The sequence below is a fragment of the Camelus bactrianus genome, chromosome 5 (assembly GCF_048773025.1).
Source record: "Camelus bactrianus isolate YW-2024 breed Bactrian camel chromosome 5, ASM4877302v1, whole genome shotgun sequence".
NCBI lineage: Eukaryota > Metazoa > Chordata > Mammalia > Artiodactyla > Camelidae > Camelus > Camelus bactrianus.
In genome coordinates this window covers 78,971,238-78,985,081 of record NC_133543.1, presented here as the reverse complement: position 1 = coordinate 78,985,081, position 13,844 = coordinate 78,971,238, and the positions used below count along the sequence as shown (strand labels likewise).

At 39.3% G+C, this 13,844-nt stretch overlaps 1 protein-coding gene across 8 annotated transcripts in view; it reads left to right on the top strand.

Annotated features, from left to right (window-relative positions):
* Positions 1 to 13,844, top strand: part of SPATS2L (spermatogenesis associated serine rich 2 like) — a 157,247-nt gene that overhangs the window by 85,011 nt on the left and 58,392 nt on the right. For all 8 annotated transcript variants that reach the window (XM_045508000.2, XM_010971891.3, XM_074364197.1 and 5 more), the window contains one exon: positions 12,550 to 12,658. In XM_045508000.2, coding sequence (XP_045363956.2) covers positions 12,550 to 12,658 — 109 coding nt within the window. The remainder of the gene's footprint in view (positions 1 to 12,549; positions 12,659 to 13,844) is intronic.

The window sequence follows — 13,844 nt, the reverse complement described above, 5'->3', positions numbered from 1 at the left end:
ACAGTCAGGCTTGGAATTATAAGATGGCTTTCAGGGCCTTGCCCACTTTGCCCCCTGCCTTTTTGATCCAGCTTCATCTGAAATCCCCTTCCTTCTAACATTTAATACTCCAACAATCCTGGACCCTCATTCCTTGGAACATGCTCCCAGTCACTCAGTCCTGTCCATGAGCAGATGCTGTATACTCTTCCTGGAATATTCCATCTCTTCTCCCCTTCCCCTCTCCTGGTTTGGTCTTACTTACCCTTCATCCTCAATTTAAACATACTTTAGATCCTGAGATGGGGCCTCCCTGATTCTCTGATTTAAGATAGGTCCCCCTGTTACAGGCGCCCAAAGCACCTTTCCTTCCAAACTCATCAAACATCGCCTTCCTAGACTATACACTCCACAGCAGGTCAGGGGATGTATGTCACTGCCTGCAGCCCAGCTTCTACCATAGTCTGTACATTGTGACTGACTGACTGAATGAACAAATAAACATGGATTTCGAGATCAGTATCAACTCTGAGGGAAGTTCTTGTTGTGATACCCTGGCCTATGTACTTGGCTCTGGCCCATCCAAAATTCAGATTAACCATTTGGATAAGATATAGAAGATGGCCACTGATTTTTTTAAATGATGTAAAATTGGAAGGAATGGCTAATGCATTCCCTGTTTTAGGTGGTAGAAAGCGAGATTCTAAAAGTTAATATCTGACTGGAGTGATGGGTCAGAACTCACAGACTGAAATTTATTAAAGATAAATGCAGTATCTTACCCTTGCATTCTAGTCACTCCACAAGTACAGGACAGGGGACACTTGTCCCAGAAACAATCCAGGGTATGTTAGTGGCAGAGTAAGCTCTGTTTGAGCCAGTAGCTGATAAGGCTCCTGAAAGTGCACATGTCATCTTAGATTCCTTTCATGGAGGAATGGGGCCCGACCCAGACAGGTGTGGGTCCCATAGTCCTCTGCTCTAATCCAGCCACCTCTGGAACAACGTGCTTCAATTATAGGACCACGTTTCAACAGGATGCACTCAGAGGAGCCTAACCAGGGTGGTGAAAGCTTGGGAAGCAAAGCTTATGAAAACCTGAAGAGTATATGTTTACTCCGTAGGAGATGGAATTCTGAGGAACACTTTTGTCCCTTGAAAAAAACAACGAAGGTCTGGTCTTTGGGGAAAAGATGACACTTACACACCAAAAGAGTACTGGGAGGTGGAACTAGGACCAAGGACTGGCAATATCTAACATCCCCTCCCTGGCCACATTCTTATCAGTGACCCCTCTGTCCTCTCGCTCTCTTGACATGATCGCTCGTCCCTTTGCCTCTCTCTAGTCTCCCAGTTCATCATCTCCCTTCGTAGACCACAGATGCCTCCATCAGCAACCGTAACAATTCTCAGCCCCGTATCCCTGAGCACTAGGAGCTACCACGACGTTTCATGGAGTTCATAACCTTGGAGCCTTCCTTTTCTCTGCTCCTGCTCCTGGCTTATTGGGAGTTGCTTCGGGAGAGTCCTGCCAGTTGGCTCCATGCTCCATGACAAATCCATGCCGTCCAGCCTGAGTGGGCCTTCCATCCGCTCAGCCCTTTGGTTCACCAAGGCCATTTCCTATCGCATTCCCACAAGGCAGCTTGAAACCTTTCCCCACTTTTTACCCCAAAAGAAAACTCTAAAACTCTCTCTCTCAGGGGAGATAGTTTCCTCAAATTTTCCTCTTCACAATCTCAAAATTTTACTGTATTTTTACTTTTTGTTTCTCATTTCTTCCTTCCTCAGAATTCTGAGAAAGGGAGAGAAGAATCTGCTGTCCCTTCCCAAGCTGACTTTTCCACATGGATTTTGATACCATTTCCTTTCATTTCCTCTGGGACTCTGTTTCATAATTTAGCTCCTGTCTTTCCTTTCTTCAAATCCTTTCTCACTGCCAGCGCCTTTCCTCTGTCAGTGAACACACTCAAGCCACTTTGTGGAGATTCATTGTCTGTTGATGGTTTTAAGATGGAGAGAGGAGAAACCAAGCCAGCAAATCTAATTAGAAGGCTTTTTCCAAAGTCCAGGTTAAAGGTAAAGGGAACCTGTCCAGGGTAGTAAAAGGAAAAACAGAGAACAGGTGAGTTTCAGAGAGAATTTTTGTTGTCAGAATGACCTTGAGTTAGTGGTTTCTTATGACTTTGCCTTATTTTCCTATGGTTTTGTCAGCTCCTTGGGGGTAAATACTGTCAGATTCATCTCACTTTCCCTCACGAAATCTGGCTTGAATGAATAGTTAGAATTCCCTCAAAACGTGTGTGGGGAGGTGGGAGAGCTGCCCTCTGAAAGGTTAGCTTTTAAAACAAGGCTAGTTGGTGAGAAAGGGGAGGATATCTCTATATTAGAAGGAAGAAAAGAGTAGACCTTTGTTCCTCAAAGTGTGGTCCTTTGTGGTATTTTCCCATTGCTCCAACAACTGTAGTGACTTTAAAACACCACAAATTTATTACCTTACAGTTCTGGAGATCAGAAGTCTGAATGGGTCTCATTGGGCTAAAATCAAGGTGTCAGCAGGGCTACGCTCCCTTCTGGAGGCTCTAGGGGAGAATTCGTTTTCTTGCCTTTTCCAGCTTCTAAAAGCTGCCTGCATTCCTTGGCCCATGGTCCCCTTTCATCTTCAACCAAGCACTGGCTGCTCAAGTCTTTCTCACAGTGCATCAGTCTGCCACTCTCTTCTTCTTCCTTCCACTTATAAGGACCCTGGTGACTATATTCAGCCCACTGAGATAGTCCAGGTAATCTCCCCTTCTCAAGGTCGTCTGATTAGTAACCTTATCTGCAACTTTTATTTGCCGTGGTTCCTGGGGATTAGGGCTTGGATGGCTTTGGGGGCTGTTACTCTGCTACCACGTCCTTGGACAAGCAGCATCTTCATCACCTGAGAACTTGTTAGAAATGCAGAAGCTCAGCCTGCACCCTGAGCCTCTAAATTAGAACCTGCATTCTAATCAGATCCCAGATCTGACTGTGCTTTCAGGTTTGAGAAAACACAACTAGACTATCTCTAAGATCCTCTCTACTTTAAACTTCCCACAGTTCTATGAAAACTGCATTTTTCCCCCACCTTCAAATCTTCATTATTCCTTCTAATCCTGGTTTCCTGCCAAAAAAAAAAAAAATTAATTTTGATTTATACCCCTGGTGTTAATTCCCCAAAAGTCAGCCAAGTAGAACATAACAACACTTCATGCATATATTTTATTGGCAGAAAGTAGATGTTCAAAAAGGCAATTAAATTATAGAATTATCCATGATGCAAAGGTACTGGTCTGCAAAGAGTATTTTCTTCTCCAGGAAGATTCATAGGAGAGCTGCCTTCATTAGGGTGTAGATAATATTTGTGGCCCAGTAAGTGAAGCAAAACCTACACAGATAAGCTGTTTTTAAGGCATCTCTGAACGGCCCAGCATTTGAGAAATGTGACCAAAGCTGATTATAAAATTCCTTTCAAAGTTGCAGGAATGGGCAACACATAAATAACTCTGGTTCTCACCTGTGCGAAAAAGGAGGTTGCAGCCTGTTTGATTGCTGTCCTCCTTGTAGGGAATGAGACCAAGCTCACCTCTAAGATTACAAGATCCTCAAGGCTAGGACCAGCAGTACCCGGGACCTAGGAGGCACTTCATGCATTTTGGGCTTGAATACTTTTTACCAGTGTGTAATATGTTACTCTGAATTACAGAGATGCGCTGAAGAAAAAAGCTGGATAAATAAGCCTGAAATGTTGCAATGACCATCTTACTAGACTCCCTTCTTCCTTTTGTTCATTCAGTTGTTCATTCATCTATTTGAACATCTATGAATCATCTACCGAATGCTGCCCATTGTTCTAGGCCCTGCGGATAGAGAGCTACAATCTCTGCCATTTACAAGCTCACATGCCAGTGGGGCGAATAGTCTCATAAGTAAATAGTTAAGGTAACGTTGAGTACTGGACAGGGTATGTGAACGAGGCTCATGGGCCTCTCTTCTCCGATCCATCTTGTACATTCTAAACAGGATTTATCTTTAAAATCTCCCATTTCTCCCCTTTGCCAATTGGATTAGTTCTTTGGCTTTATTATTTTTATTTTCAGCCTTCTTTACTAATGTTGCTTCTAGGCACTCGCTACTTGTTCTAGAAAATGAAACCTCTCCAACAAGTGCAAGTGAAAAAGAGGTTACTATAGAGATGTGGTAGGGACTCATGGGGCTTCAGAAAAGCTCGAAAACAGCCCCTCTTCATCTCCATTCTGGCTTCTCTCCCTTGGTGTGAAATAGTCCAGACTCCAAGGCAGAGAATCTAATTGGCCCTGTTTGTCTTTTCAGACAGGCCACTTCCTGACTGCTGCGATCATTGGCACCACACTCTGATCGCTTCCTTCATATCATTCACTTAGCATGAGCTGCAATTCTGTATATTTTTAATTTACTTGTTTTACATCTGTTTTCCACTCTAGGTTTGGTAGTGACCATATCTGTTTTATTACTGCTCTATTCAGCCACTAGTGCAGTGCCTGACCATAGTAGGGATTTAGTAAATAAATGAAAGAATGAAATGGAGTTGGGGGGTTGGGGATCTGGGCCCAGGGGAGCAGGGAGTGCGTGTTGTTAGCCTCTCTATGATGGGCTTCCCTATGGTACCACTCAGCTTGCAGGAGAGGAAGAGATTGAGGAGAGCCTTGGGTCCACTGACTGCTCAGCAAGGCTGTGGAGGAAGGTTTTTTGGTCTTTGTTTTTTTGTTTTTGTTTTTAAATTGAAATATAGTTGATTTACAGTGTTATGTTATTTTCTGGTGTACAGCATTGTGTTCAGTTATACATATATATCCTTTTTTATATTCTTTTTCAGTATAGATTATTACAAGCTATTGCATATAGTTCCCTGTGCTATATAGTAGGACCTTGTGTTGTTTATTTATTCTGTATCTAGTAGTTTGTATCTGCTGGTCCCAAACTCCTAATTGATCCCTCCCCAGTCCCTTTTCCCTCTGGTAACCATAAGTTTGTTTTGTAAGTCTGTGATTGTTTCTATTTTGTAAATAAGTTCATTTGTGTCATTTTTTAGATTCCACATTAAAGTGATATATACTTGTCTTTCTCTGTCTGACTTACTTCACTTAGTATGACAATTTCCAGGTCCATCCATGTGGCTGAAATGGCATTATTTCATCCCTTTTTAAGGCTGAGTAGTAGTCCATCATTTATTTATTTATTTATTTATTTATTTATTTATTTATTTATTTATTTATTTATTTATTTACACACATGTACCACCACTTCTTTATCCAGTCATCTGTTGATAGACATTTAAGTTGGTTTCATGTCTTGCCTATTGTAAATAGTGCTACTTTGAACATTGGGGTGTATGTATCTTTTCAAATTGGAGCAAATCAAAACTACAATGTGGTATCACCTCACACCAGTCAGAATGACCATCATTAAAAAGTCCACAAACAATAAATGCTGGAGAGGGTGTGAAGAAAAGGGAACCCTCCTATACTGCTGGTGGGAATGTAATTTGGTGCAACCACTATGGAAAACAGCATGGAGATTCTTTAAAAAACTAAAAATATAGTTACCATATGACCCAGCAATCCCAGTCCTGGGCATATATCCAGAGGAAGGCTCTTAAGAAGGGAAATATACAGGGCAATCTCCCCCAGATATCTCATCCAGCACTCACTCTAGACACATATTCTTTCCATTTTAAAGACATACCAACCTTTACACCTAGAGAGATCCTTCTCCTCCATGACCCAGCATACCTGCTCCCACCCTTTCCTTTTTAAAATTTATTGAGCAGCTAATATATGCCCAATTCTATTTCAGACACTTTACATGCATCATCTCTTTTCATTTTTCCTGAGACTCTAGCAGGTAATATCCTCATTTCACAGCCACAGAACCAAGTTGAAACAATTTAGGCAGTTCATCCAAAGTCATAGAGCTAGCCTGTAGCAGAACCAAGATTAGAAAATAGGTCTGGTGAATGCCAAAGCTTCTTCCACAACATTTGACTGCTTCCCCTATAAAGCAGTCTCCCTCCTTGGGCAGACGTAACTGCTCCCTCTTCTGTGGTACCGCAGTACCTTGTTCATAAAGACAGCACCGCGTTTTACACACTTTCAGGTACCAGCGGTTCTAGCTCCACCACTGCACTGTCCATCTTAGGGCAGGAACCATAGCTGGCTCCCCTTTGTGTCTTCGGTACCTGTCACCTAGTGGAGGCTCCACCAATACCTGTCTGCTGGGCTGAGCTTTGGAAGGATGGTCAGATACTATGCTATTTCCTGTTTTTTTAACTCCACAAAATACTGTGAGTATCTTATTAGAAAGAAAAAATGATCAAGTCTCATCAGTAGTCTTCCCGTCTCTGTTATTGAAATTTAAAGAACATGTCTGTCCTCCCTGACCATGGCATGTCTAGATCACATCACAGTCAGCAGAGACTCACTTGTTTGTTATTGTGGGTGATAAATGCCGAGTGATGGGATCGTCCGAACACTGGCAGAATATTCCTTTGACTCAAAGCTGCAGCCTGATCTAGCTACAAATTGTCGTTCTCTCATTCAACAAATAGTTGTTGAATACCTACTACAGACACATTATTAGTCACTCACGGGTGAGCATGGTGGTGGTGCAAAAATGACTGAGAGGAGGATTCTGCCCTCAGGTTGCTTACTGTCTAGAAGACACACCTTACACAAACACTTCGGCTGTGAAGTAGAAGGTGCTAGGGTTTGAGACACCTGCTGATAAGGGCTATGGTAATTAAACAGGGACTGAGATGCCTTATACAGGGATGGTCAAGACGGACTTCACGGAACACGTGGCATTTCAGCAAGAATATAAGATTTGGACAGGTGGACACATCTCAGGTCAAAGGCAAAGCTCACACAGAGGTGGGGTAGCGGACCAACACTCGGCTTGCACTATCTGTAAAGGGCAGAGCAAGAGGGACATTTGGAAAAGCAATTGTTAATGGCTTGAATGCCACATTATATAGATGCCATTTTACTCTTAAGGAAGGTGGGAAAATAATCAAGATTATACTTGAAGAAGAGCAGTCTGGTAGCAGCCTCAGAATGAATTTGCTGGGGAGAGACCAGAAGCAGAGGGAGCCGTTATTTTCTGTTTATTTGATAATACAGGGTCTTTACTGATCACACGGCTGTGTAAGTGGATAGAAAACTTCAGTCAGAACCTTTTTTTTTTTTGAAACTGAGACATAGTCTAAGTAACTCATCAGTAAGCAAGAAGAATTTCTAAGGAATCATCACAGACAGGCTCGAAGGGTGCCCAGTGTGAATGAGTAAATCTGCTAACAGCTCCTAAACCAGACAAGTCAGGTTCTGGTTAGGTTCATGCGGGAAGCTGAAATCAAACAGCATCTGTGACAGCCACACTGCCTTGCTGCTTGGTGTAGGCAAAATGCCAGCAGGGCGGGCCTGAGGCAGAATGGGGCAAAACCTGTCAAACAAGATAGAAAGCCCCAGAGAGAGGAGGGAAAAGGAGATTAGAATGCTGAAGTTAAATCAAAACAACTTTTTTAATGTCCATTTTTTTTATTGAGGTATAGTTGATGTACAATATTATATAAGTTACAGGTGTAAAATACAGTGATTCACAATTTTTAAAGGTTATATACTCTATTTAGAGTTATAAAATTTTGGCTGTATTCCTCACGTTGTATAATATATCCTTGTAGTTTATGTTACACCTAATAGTTTGTACCTCTTATTTCTCTACCTCTTATGTTACCCCTTCCCTCTCCCCACTGGTAACCACTAGTTTGTTCTCTGTATCTGCAAGTCTTCTTTTTTTGTTATATTCACTAGTTTGTTGGGGTTTTTTTTGCAAATTCCACATATAAGTGTATACAGTATTTGCCTTTTTCTGCCTGACTTATTTCACTTAGCATAGTATCCTCCAAGTCCACTTATGTTGCTCCAAATGGCAAAAATCTCATTCATTTTTATGACTGAGTAGTATTCCATTGTGTATATATATATGTATATATATATATATATATATATATGTATATATATATATATATATACCACATTTTCTTTATCCATTCATCTGTTGATGGACTCTTAGGTTGCTTCTACATCTTGGCTATTGTAAATAGTGCTGCTATGAACATTAGGGGTGCATGTGAGCTTCTATTCATGTGCCTGTTGGCCATCTGCATTTCCTCTTTAGAAAAATGTCTATTCAGATCTTCTGCCCATTTTAATAGAGTTGTTTGTTTTTTTGATGTTGCATCATATGAGCTGTTTATACATGTTAGATATTAACCCCTTATTGGTCATATCATTTGCAAATATTTTCTCCTGTTCAGTAGGTTGTCTTTTCATTTTATCGATGGTTTCCTTTGCTGTGCAAAAGCTTTTAAAATCAAAACAACTTTTGAGGTGCAAAAGGCAGATTTCTCAATAGCAAATTGAATTTGCCAAACTAGATTTAAATTAGTGAAAGCAAAACAGGAGAATGTGATTTGGGAAAGGTAAAGCAGTTGCTAAATGAACCGCTAACTAGCGGTCCCAATGGTCACCCCATATCCTGTGCTGCTGAGTGATGCCCCTTCCACACCCCCTACCCCTGTGCCCGGAACACTCTGTTTATGGCGTGAGAACCCTTGAGGGATGCAATCAAGGTCAGCTTCAAACAGTGGGCTTTGGAGTGAAGCGGCAGCAGCAGGCTCACCCGCTTGGACTGTGGCCCTGAAGTAAAGGCTGTGTGTCTGAAGCGGCGCCAAAAACAGCCCCTGCAACACAACCACTGCAGGTGCGAATTTTATGAGTTCCTCGTATGCAAACTACCATTAGTCATGCATTGATTGATCCATTGCTCCAGGAGCTTCATCTCCAAATGTAAAGTTAGCCTTTCAGCACAACGTCCCTGTAACATGCTTTTGTCATCCACTCCTTGTATTTAAAGCTCCTTCATAAGGAGATCTTTTTTAGATTTAAGTGCTTGGACCTCTCATGACTCCACTGCTTCATGAATAGTGACACTGTGAGGTTCCTGTATTTTTATGCGCACATATGAGTGCCCAGATCTCTCTATCTTTCTCCAAGATATTTTCATAGGAAAAAATATATAGTGAATTTATAAATAAGGTGGTTGAGAAACAATACTACCCTCCACATTAGCCAAGTACTGCAGAAACATGTTGGCTAAGAAATTCACTAGAATTCAACATTACTATGGAATACTTAAGAACAGGCAGAAGTTATTTTTTTCTTTTTTCTTTTCTCATTTCTTTAAAACTTGACATTCTTGTCTTAGTTAAGTGTCTTTATTCGGGAATTATATGCAATATTCATAGTTATATTTGATATCAGAACTCAGTTATTGACAATTATATGTCAATATATGTTAAAAAGGATATGTTCAGAGATAAGCTATATGAAGTGACAAGGATAGATGTTTTCTATATCCTACCATGATTGTTGTTTTGGGTTTTTTTTTCGTTATAAAGTAGGACAGGCAAGAGTAGCGTAAATGTCTGAAGAAGAAGTACCGCTGTAAGCTGTGGTTTATATTAAGCTTTGCCTTAACTTAATAAAATAAATTATGTTTTGCAGAGGAGAGACTGGAAGCAGGGAGAACAGTTATTTTATTTATTCCATACTTCTGGGTTACAGCTGTGTAGGTAGATTGAAAACTGAGTTTTTTTTAAATTGAAGTACAGTTGATTTACAATATTATATTAGTTTCAGGTGTACAGCAGAGTGATTCAGTATTTTTACAGACTATACACTATTAAAAGTTATTAAAAGATAATGACTCTAATTCCCTGAGCTATACAATATATCCTTGTTGTTTATCTAGTTTATGCACAGTAGTTTGTATCTCTTAATTGCATGCCCCAATATTGCCCCTCCCTACTTCCCTATCTCCACTGGCAGCCACTATTTTGTTTTCTATTATCTGCGAGTCTCTTTCTGATTTGCTATATATATTTGTTTGTTTTATTTTTTAATTCTGCATATAAGTGATATTACACAGTATATGTCTTTTTGTGCCTGACTTATTTCACTAAGCATAATATTCTCTAGGTCCATCCACATTGCTGCAAAGGGCAGAATTTCATTCCTTTTTGAGGCTAAATAATATTCCATTGTGTATATGTGTGTGTGTATATATATATATATATCACACACGTCCTTTAACCAACACTTTGATTGCTTCCGTATCTTGGCTCTTATAAGTAGTGCTGCTGTGAACATCGGAGTGCATGTATCTTTTTGAATTCGTGTTTTCATTTTTTCCAGATATGTACCCAGGAGTAGAATTGCTGGATCATATGGTCTAATGGAATTATAATGTAGTTAATGTAATTAATAAATAAGCCTTGTATTATTTAGAAGAGCATGGCTGATGTGATAATAATGATGGTAATTATTAAGAAACTTAATGTAGTACTAACCACTCCTAGTGGCTTGAAATGCTAGAATTTTATTTAAAAGAACTACATTAGGAGGATGACGTGTAATATTTACACATGACCCCATCGCAGCAGCACCTACTAGGCCATCTGTATTTATTGTTGGACGTGTCCTGTTAATGACTTTCCTGGACTGGATGCAGGTGTTTCTGTTCATGTTTTCTCCCCATCTTGGCTTCTTTTTAAAAAAGAGATAAATGAGGAGATTTTGGTCAGAGGGTATAAACTTCCAGTTACAAGATTAACAATTTCTGGGGACCTGATATACAGCATGGTAATTGTAGCTGTATATACTGTATGGTATACTTGAGAGTGGATCTGAAACATTCTTACCACAGAAAAGGAAATGGTAATTATCTAATGAGACGGAAGTATTAGCTAATGCTATGGTGGGAACCATTTTGCAGTATATAAATGCATCAAATCAACATGCTGTACGCCTTAACTTACACAATGATAGATATATATAAAATTAAATATAATGATATATAATATATATTTATATACGTATAAAATTTGTATAGGACAAGGATAGATGCTAGATATTTGATCATCATTTGCATATATGTGCATATATATATAGAGTGAGAGAAGACAACATAAAAGGATGTTGAAATTTGGTGCCCTGTCACACAATAAGCATTCAAAAACTATTTACTGTTTTAAAGAGGACAAGAGAAAAAATGAGAAAGAACTTGGATTTAATAATATTTTTTAATATAAAGGCTAGAAAAACTAAGGACCATACAATGTGAAAATTGAAAAAAAAAATCAAAGGCCTTGAGTCACATATATACAACTATATATATATATGTGTGTAGTTTTCGAGTCCTTGATAAGACCCACATGTCTAGCATTTATGAATGTCAACCTTCACACTAGCTTTCTATAATGTCAGAACCTCTACAAGTTATATACCCATATCTTGTGCTGTTTTCTCATTATGATCTAAATATTCTTATATAGAGATCTGTATGGAAGAGGCTGCCTATTTTCTAACATAATTAGGAAGTAGGCCATACTGCTTAATTGAGTGTTTGGGGCAATACAATCACATTATACATCATCATACACATAGAATCCATAGTCCATGAATCTGATTACAACAAACTACATGTAACTCTAAAACTCAGCTGGCCATAACTGAACCATTGGTGGAAACATGTAAAGGCTGTGCGGTGCTTTTGTGATCATCATTATGGATGCTCCTCACCTTGGCACCATGCAGTTCTCTCATATTTGTCAGTAGTGGCTGCAGTAATCCCCTTGATAGAAAGCCAGGTAAGCCAGGTTTTACTCAAGTGGATAGAGCATCCTGTAGTAATTGCGAGTTCTGTGAGATAAAGGTCAATTAGTTCTATTAGGCAAAAAGAAAGAATACGTGCAAAATTTGATTAAGAAATACACATAGGTCATTAAAAATTGAATGCCAGCTTAACCCGTTGAAATCCTTAGCTCTCATGTATGTATTTACTTTTACTGTTTTAAATGTTTGATTTCAGAAGTGTGTTTGGGAACATTTTTCTGTATTATGGCTAAAATTGCTATTTCAAAACTGCAATGCCCCACACCTTTATACCTCTGTAAACATTAATGGAGTTTCACAACACACTTCTGTAAAGCTCAGTATGACCGTTTCCACTGCACAGATAAGAGAAGCTGAGACATGAGGCTATTTCTGTAATTTTTCCAAAGATACCCTCTGAGCCAATGGAGAAGAGAGCCGGAGACAGAAAACTATCTGTGTCCTCACTGAAAACACATCTTGTATGCATCTGGAGTCTGGAGGGTGAGGGAGAGGGTGGGGAGTAGATTGCAAAACCAGAGCTGGCTTTTCACACTTGCTACTCCAGTCCTAACAAGGAACTCTTTGTAGAAATGTGTACTCAAATAAAGAGAGTGTCAAGGTGATTACCAGGATGAATTTTTACTGGTCTGAAATGCCTTTGAATGTGCTTGATGGCAAGAAGATAGATTCGTTGGCTTTTCAAGGCCTTTCTAACAGTTATTATTTTACCCAGTGAGAGATTCATGGATGAACAATACTCAAAATGTTTAGCTTTCTTTTCCTTTACTTTCCTTTACAGATCTATGCAGTTCGATCAGTTGTTCCCAACAAAAGCAATAACGAAATAGTCCTGGTGCTACAGCAGTTTGATTTTAATGTCGATAAAGCAGTGCAGGCGTTCGTGGATGGTAAGTACACAAGTCCCCTGAGCCTAAAGATACTAGAACTAAATAGTCCATATATTCTGTATTTTCCCCTTGAATGCACTGAGTACCAATTATTTACTAATACTTTAATTTTCATAAAAATATGCAAGGCTTTAAACATCTACATATGAAAAAAAAGAATTTGGAACTTCTTTTTTCCTCATTGGGAAAAAAAAAATAGACTGTCATTTCTAAAGGATACCTATTGTAATGCTACTAATTCCATTGTCTACCAGTCAGTACAACTTGTTATTCAACATGTCTTTTATTTGATGGTGTCCTTGTTTTGTTTTGTTTTGGGGGGGTAATTAGTTTTATTTATATATTTACTTAATGGAGGTACTGGGGATTGAACTCAGGACCTCGTGCATGCTAAGTAAGCGTTGTACCACTAAGCTATACCTCCCCCCGATGGTGTCCTTGTTAATGGAGGATAATGAACTTCATTCCTGATCTGACCTTCTCAACTCTTCAACCAACATAGTTCTGCTTGGCCTTATGACTGGAATCCTTGATGCTTATGTAGTCTGAGAGGACTGGGTTAGTCTCTAATATCCTTAGTTTATGATTTTGAGATTACCTAATTAATCAGACTATCAGTTCATCTTATCTATTTCTAGAGGCTTTTTGCTGTCTAAAAAAAAGTTGTTTTTTTTAAAAGACCCTTGCCAATGATGTTACAGAATCTGAAATCTCAGGGATATATTTAATGTATAAATGTGTATGTAACCTACTGCTTTAGATTTCCTGTTAATTATGGGAAATTCTTCTCTCCTAATCAAATTAAACAAGTTCCATTTATGAACAAAGATCTCATACCTGTCCTTAGTTATCATATGTCTTCTGCCCTAGCATTAGTGTCTGTTTTGTAAATATGGACTAGCTCAACAGAATCTCACCAAAGGTCAGGAAAGACCTGTCAGCACATTTCTCGGTTTTATCCTAGTTACATTTTATTTGTTAAGGACAGTTTGATTTACTTACTTTCCTAGGAGTAAGATAATCTTCCTAAATTTCTATGTATAGTATAATTGCCTCTCAGGCAGGGTCTTGGAACCAGGCAACGTCTTGGAACCAGGCAACATGCTTGCATTCTGATATCTGCAGTCAACATTTAGGGTCCTAATTGAATTAGAAAAATGATTATCATTCAAAATAGGCCCGCAAG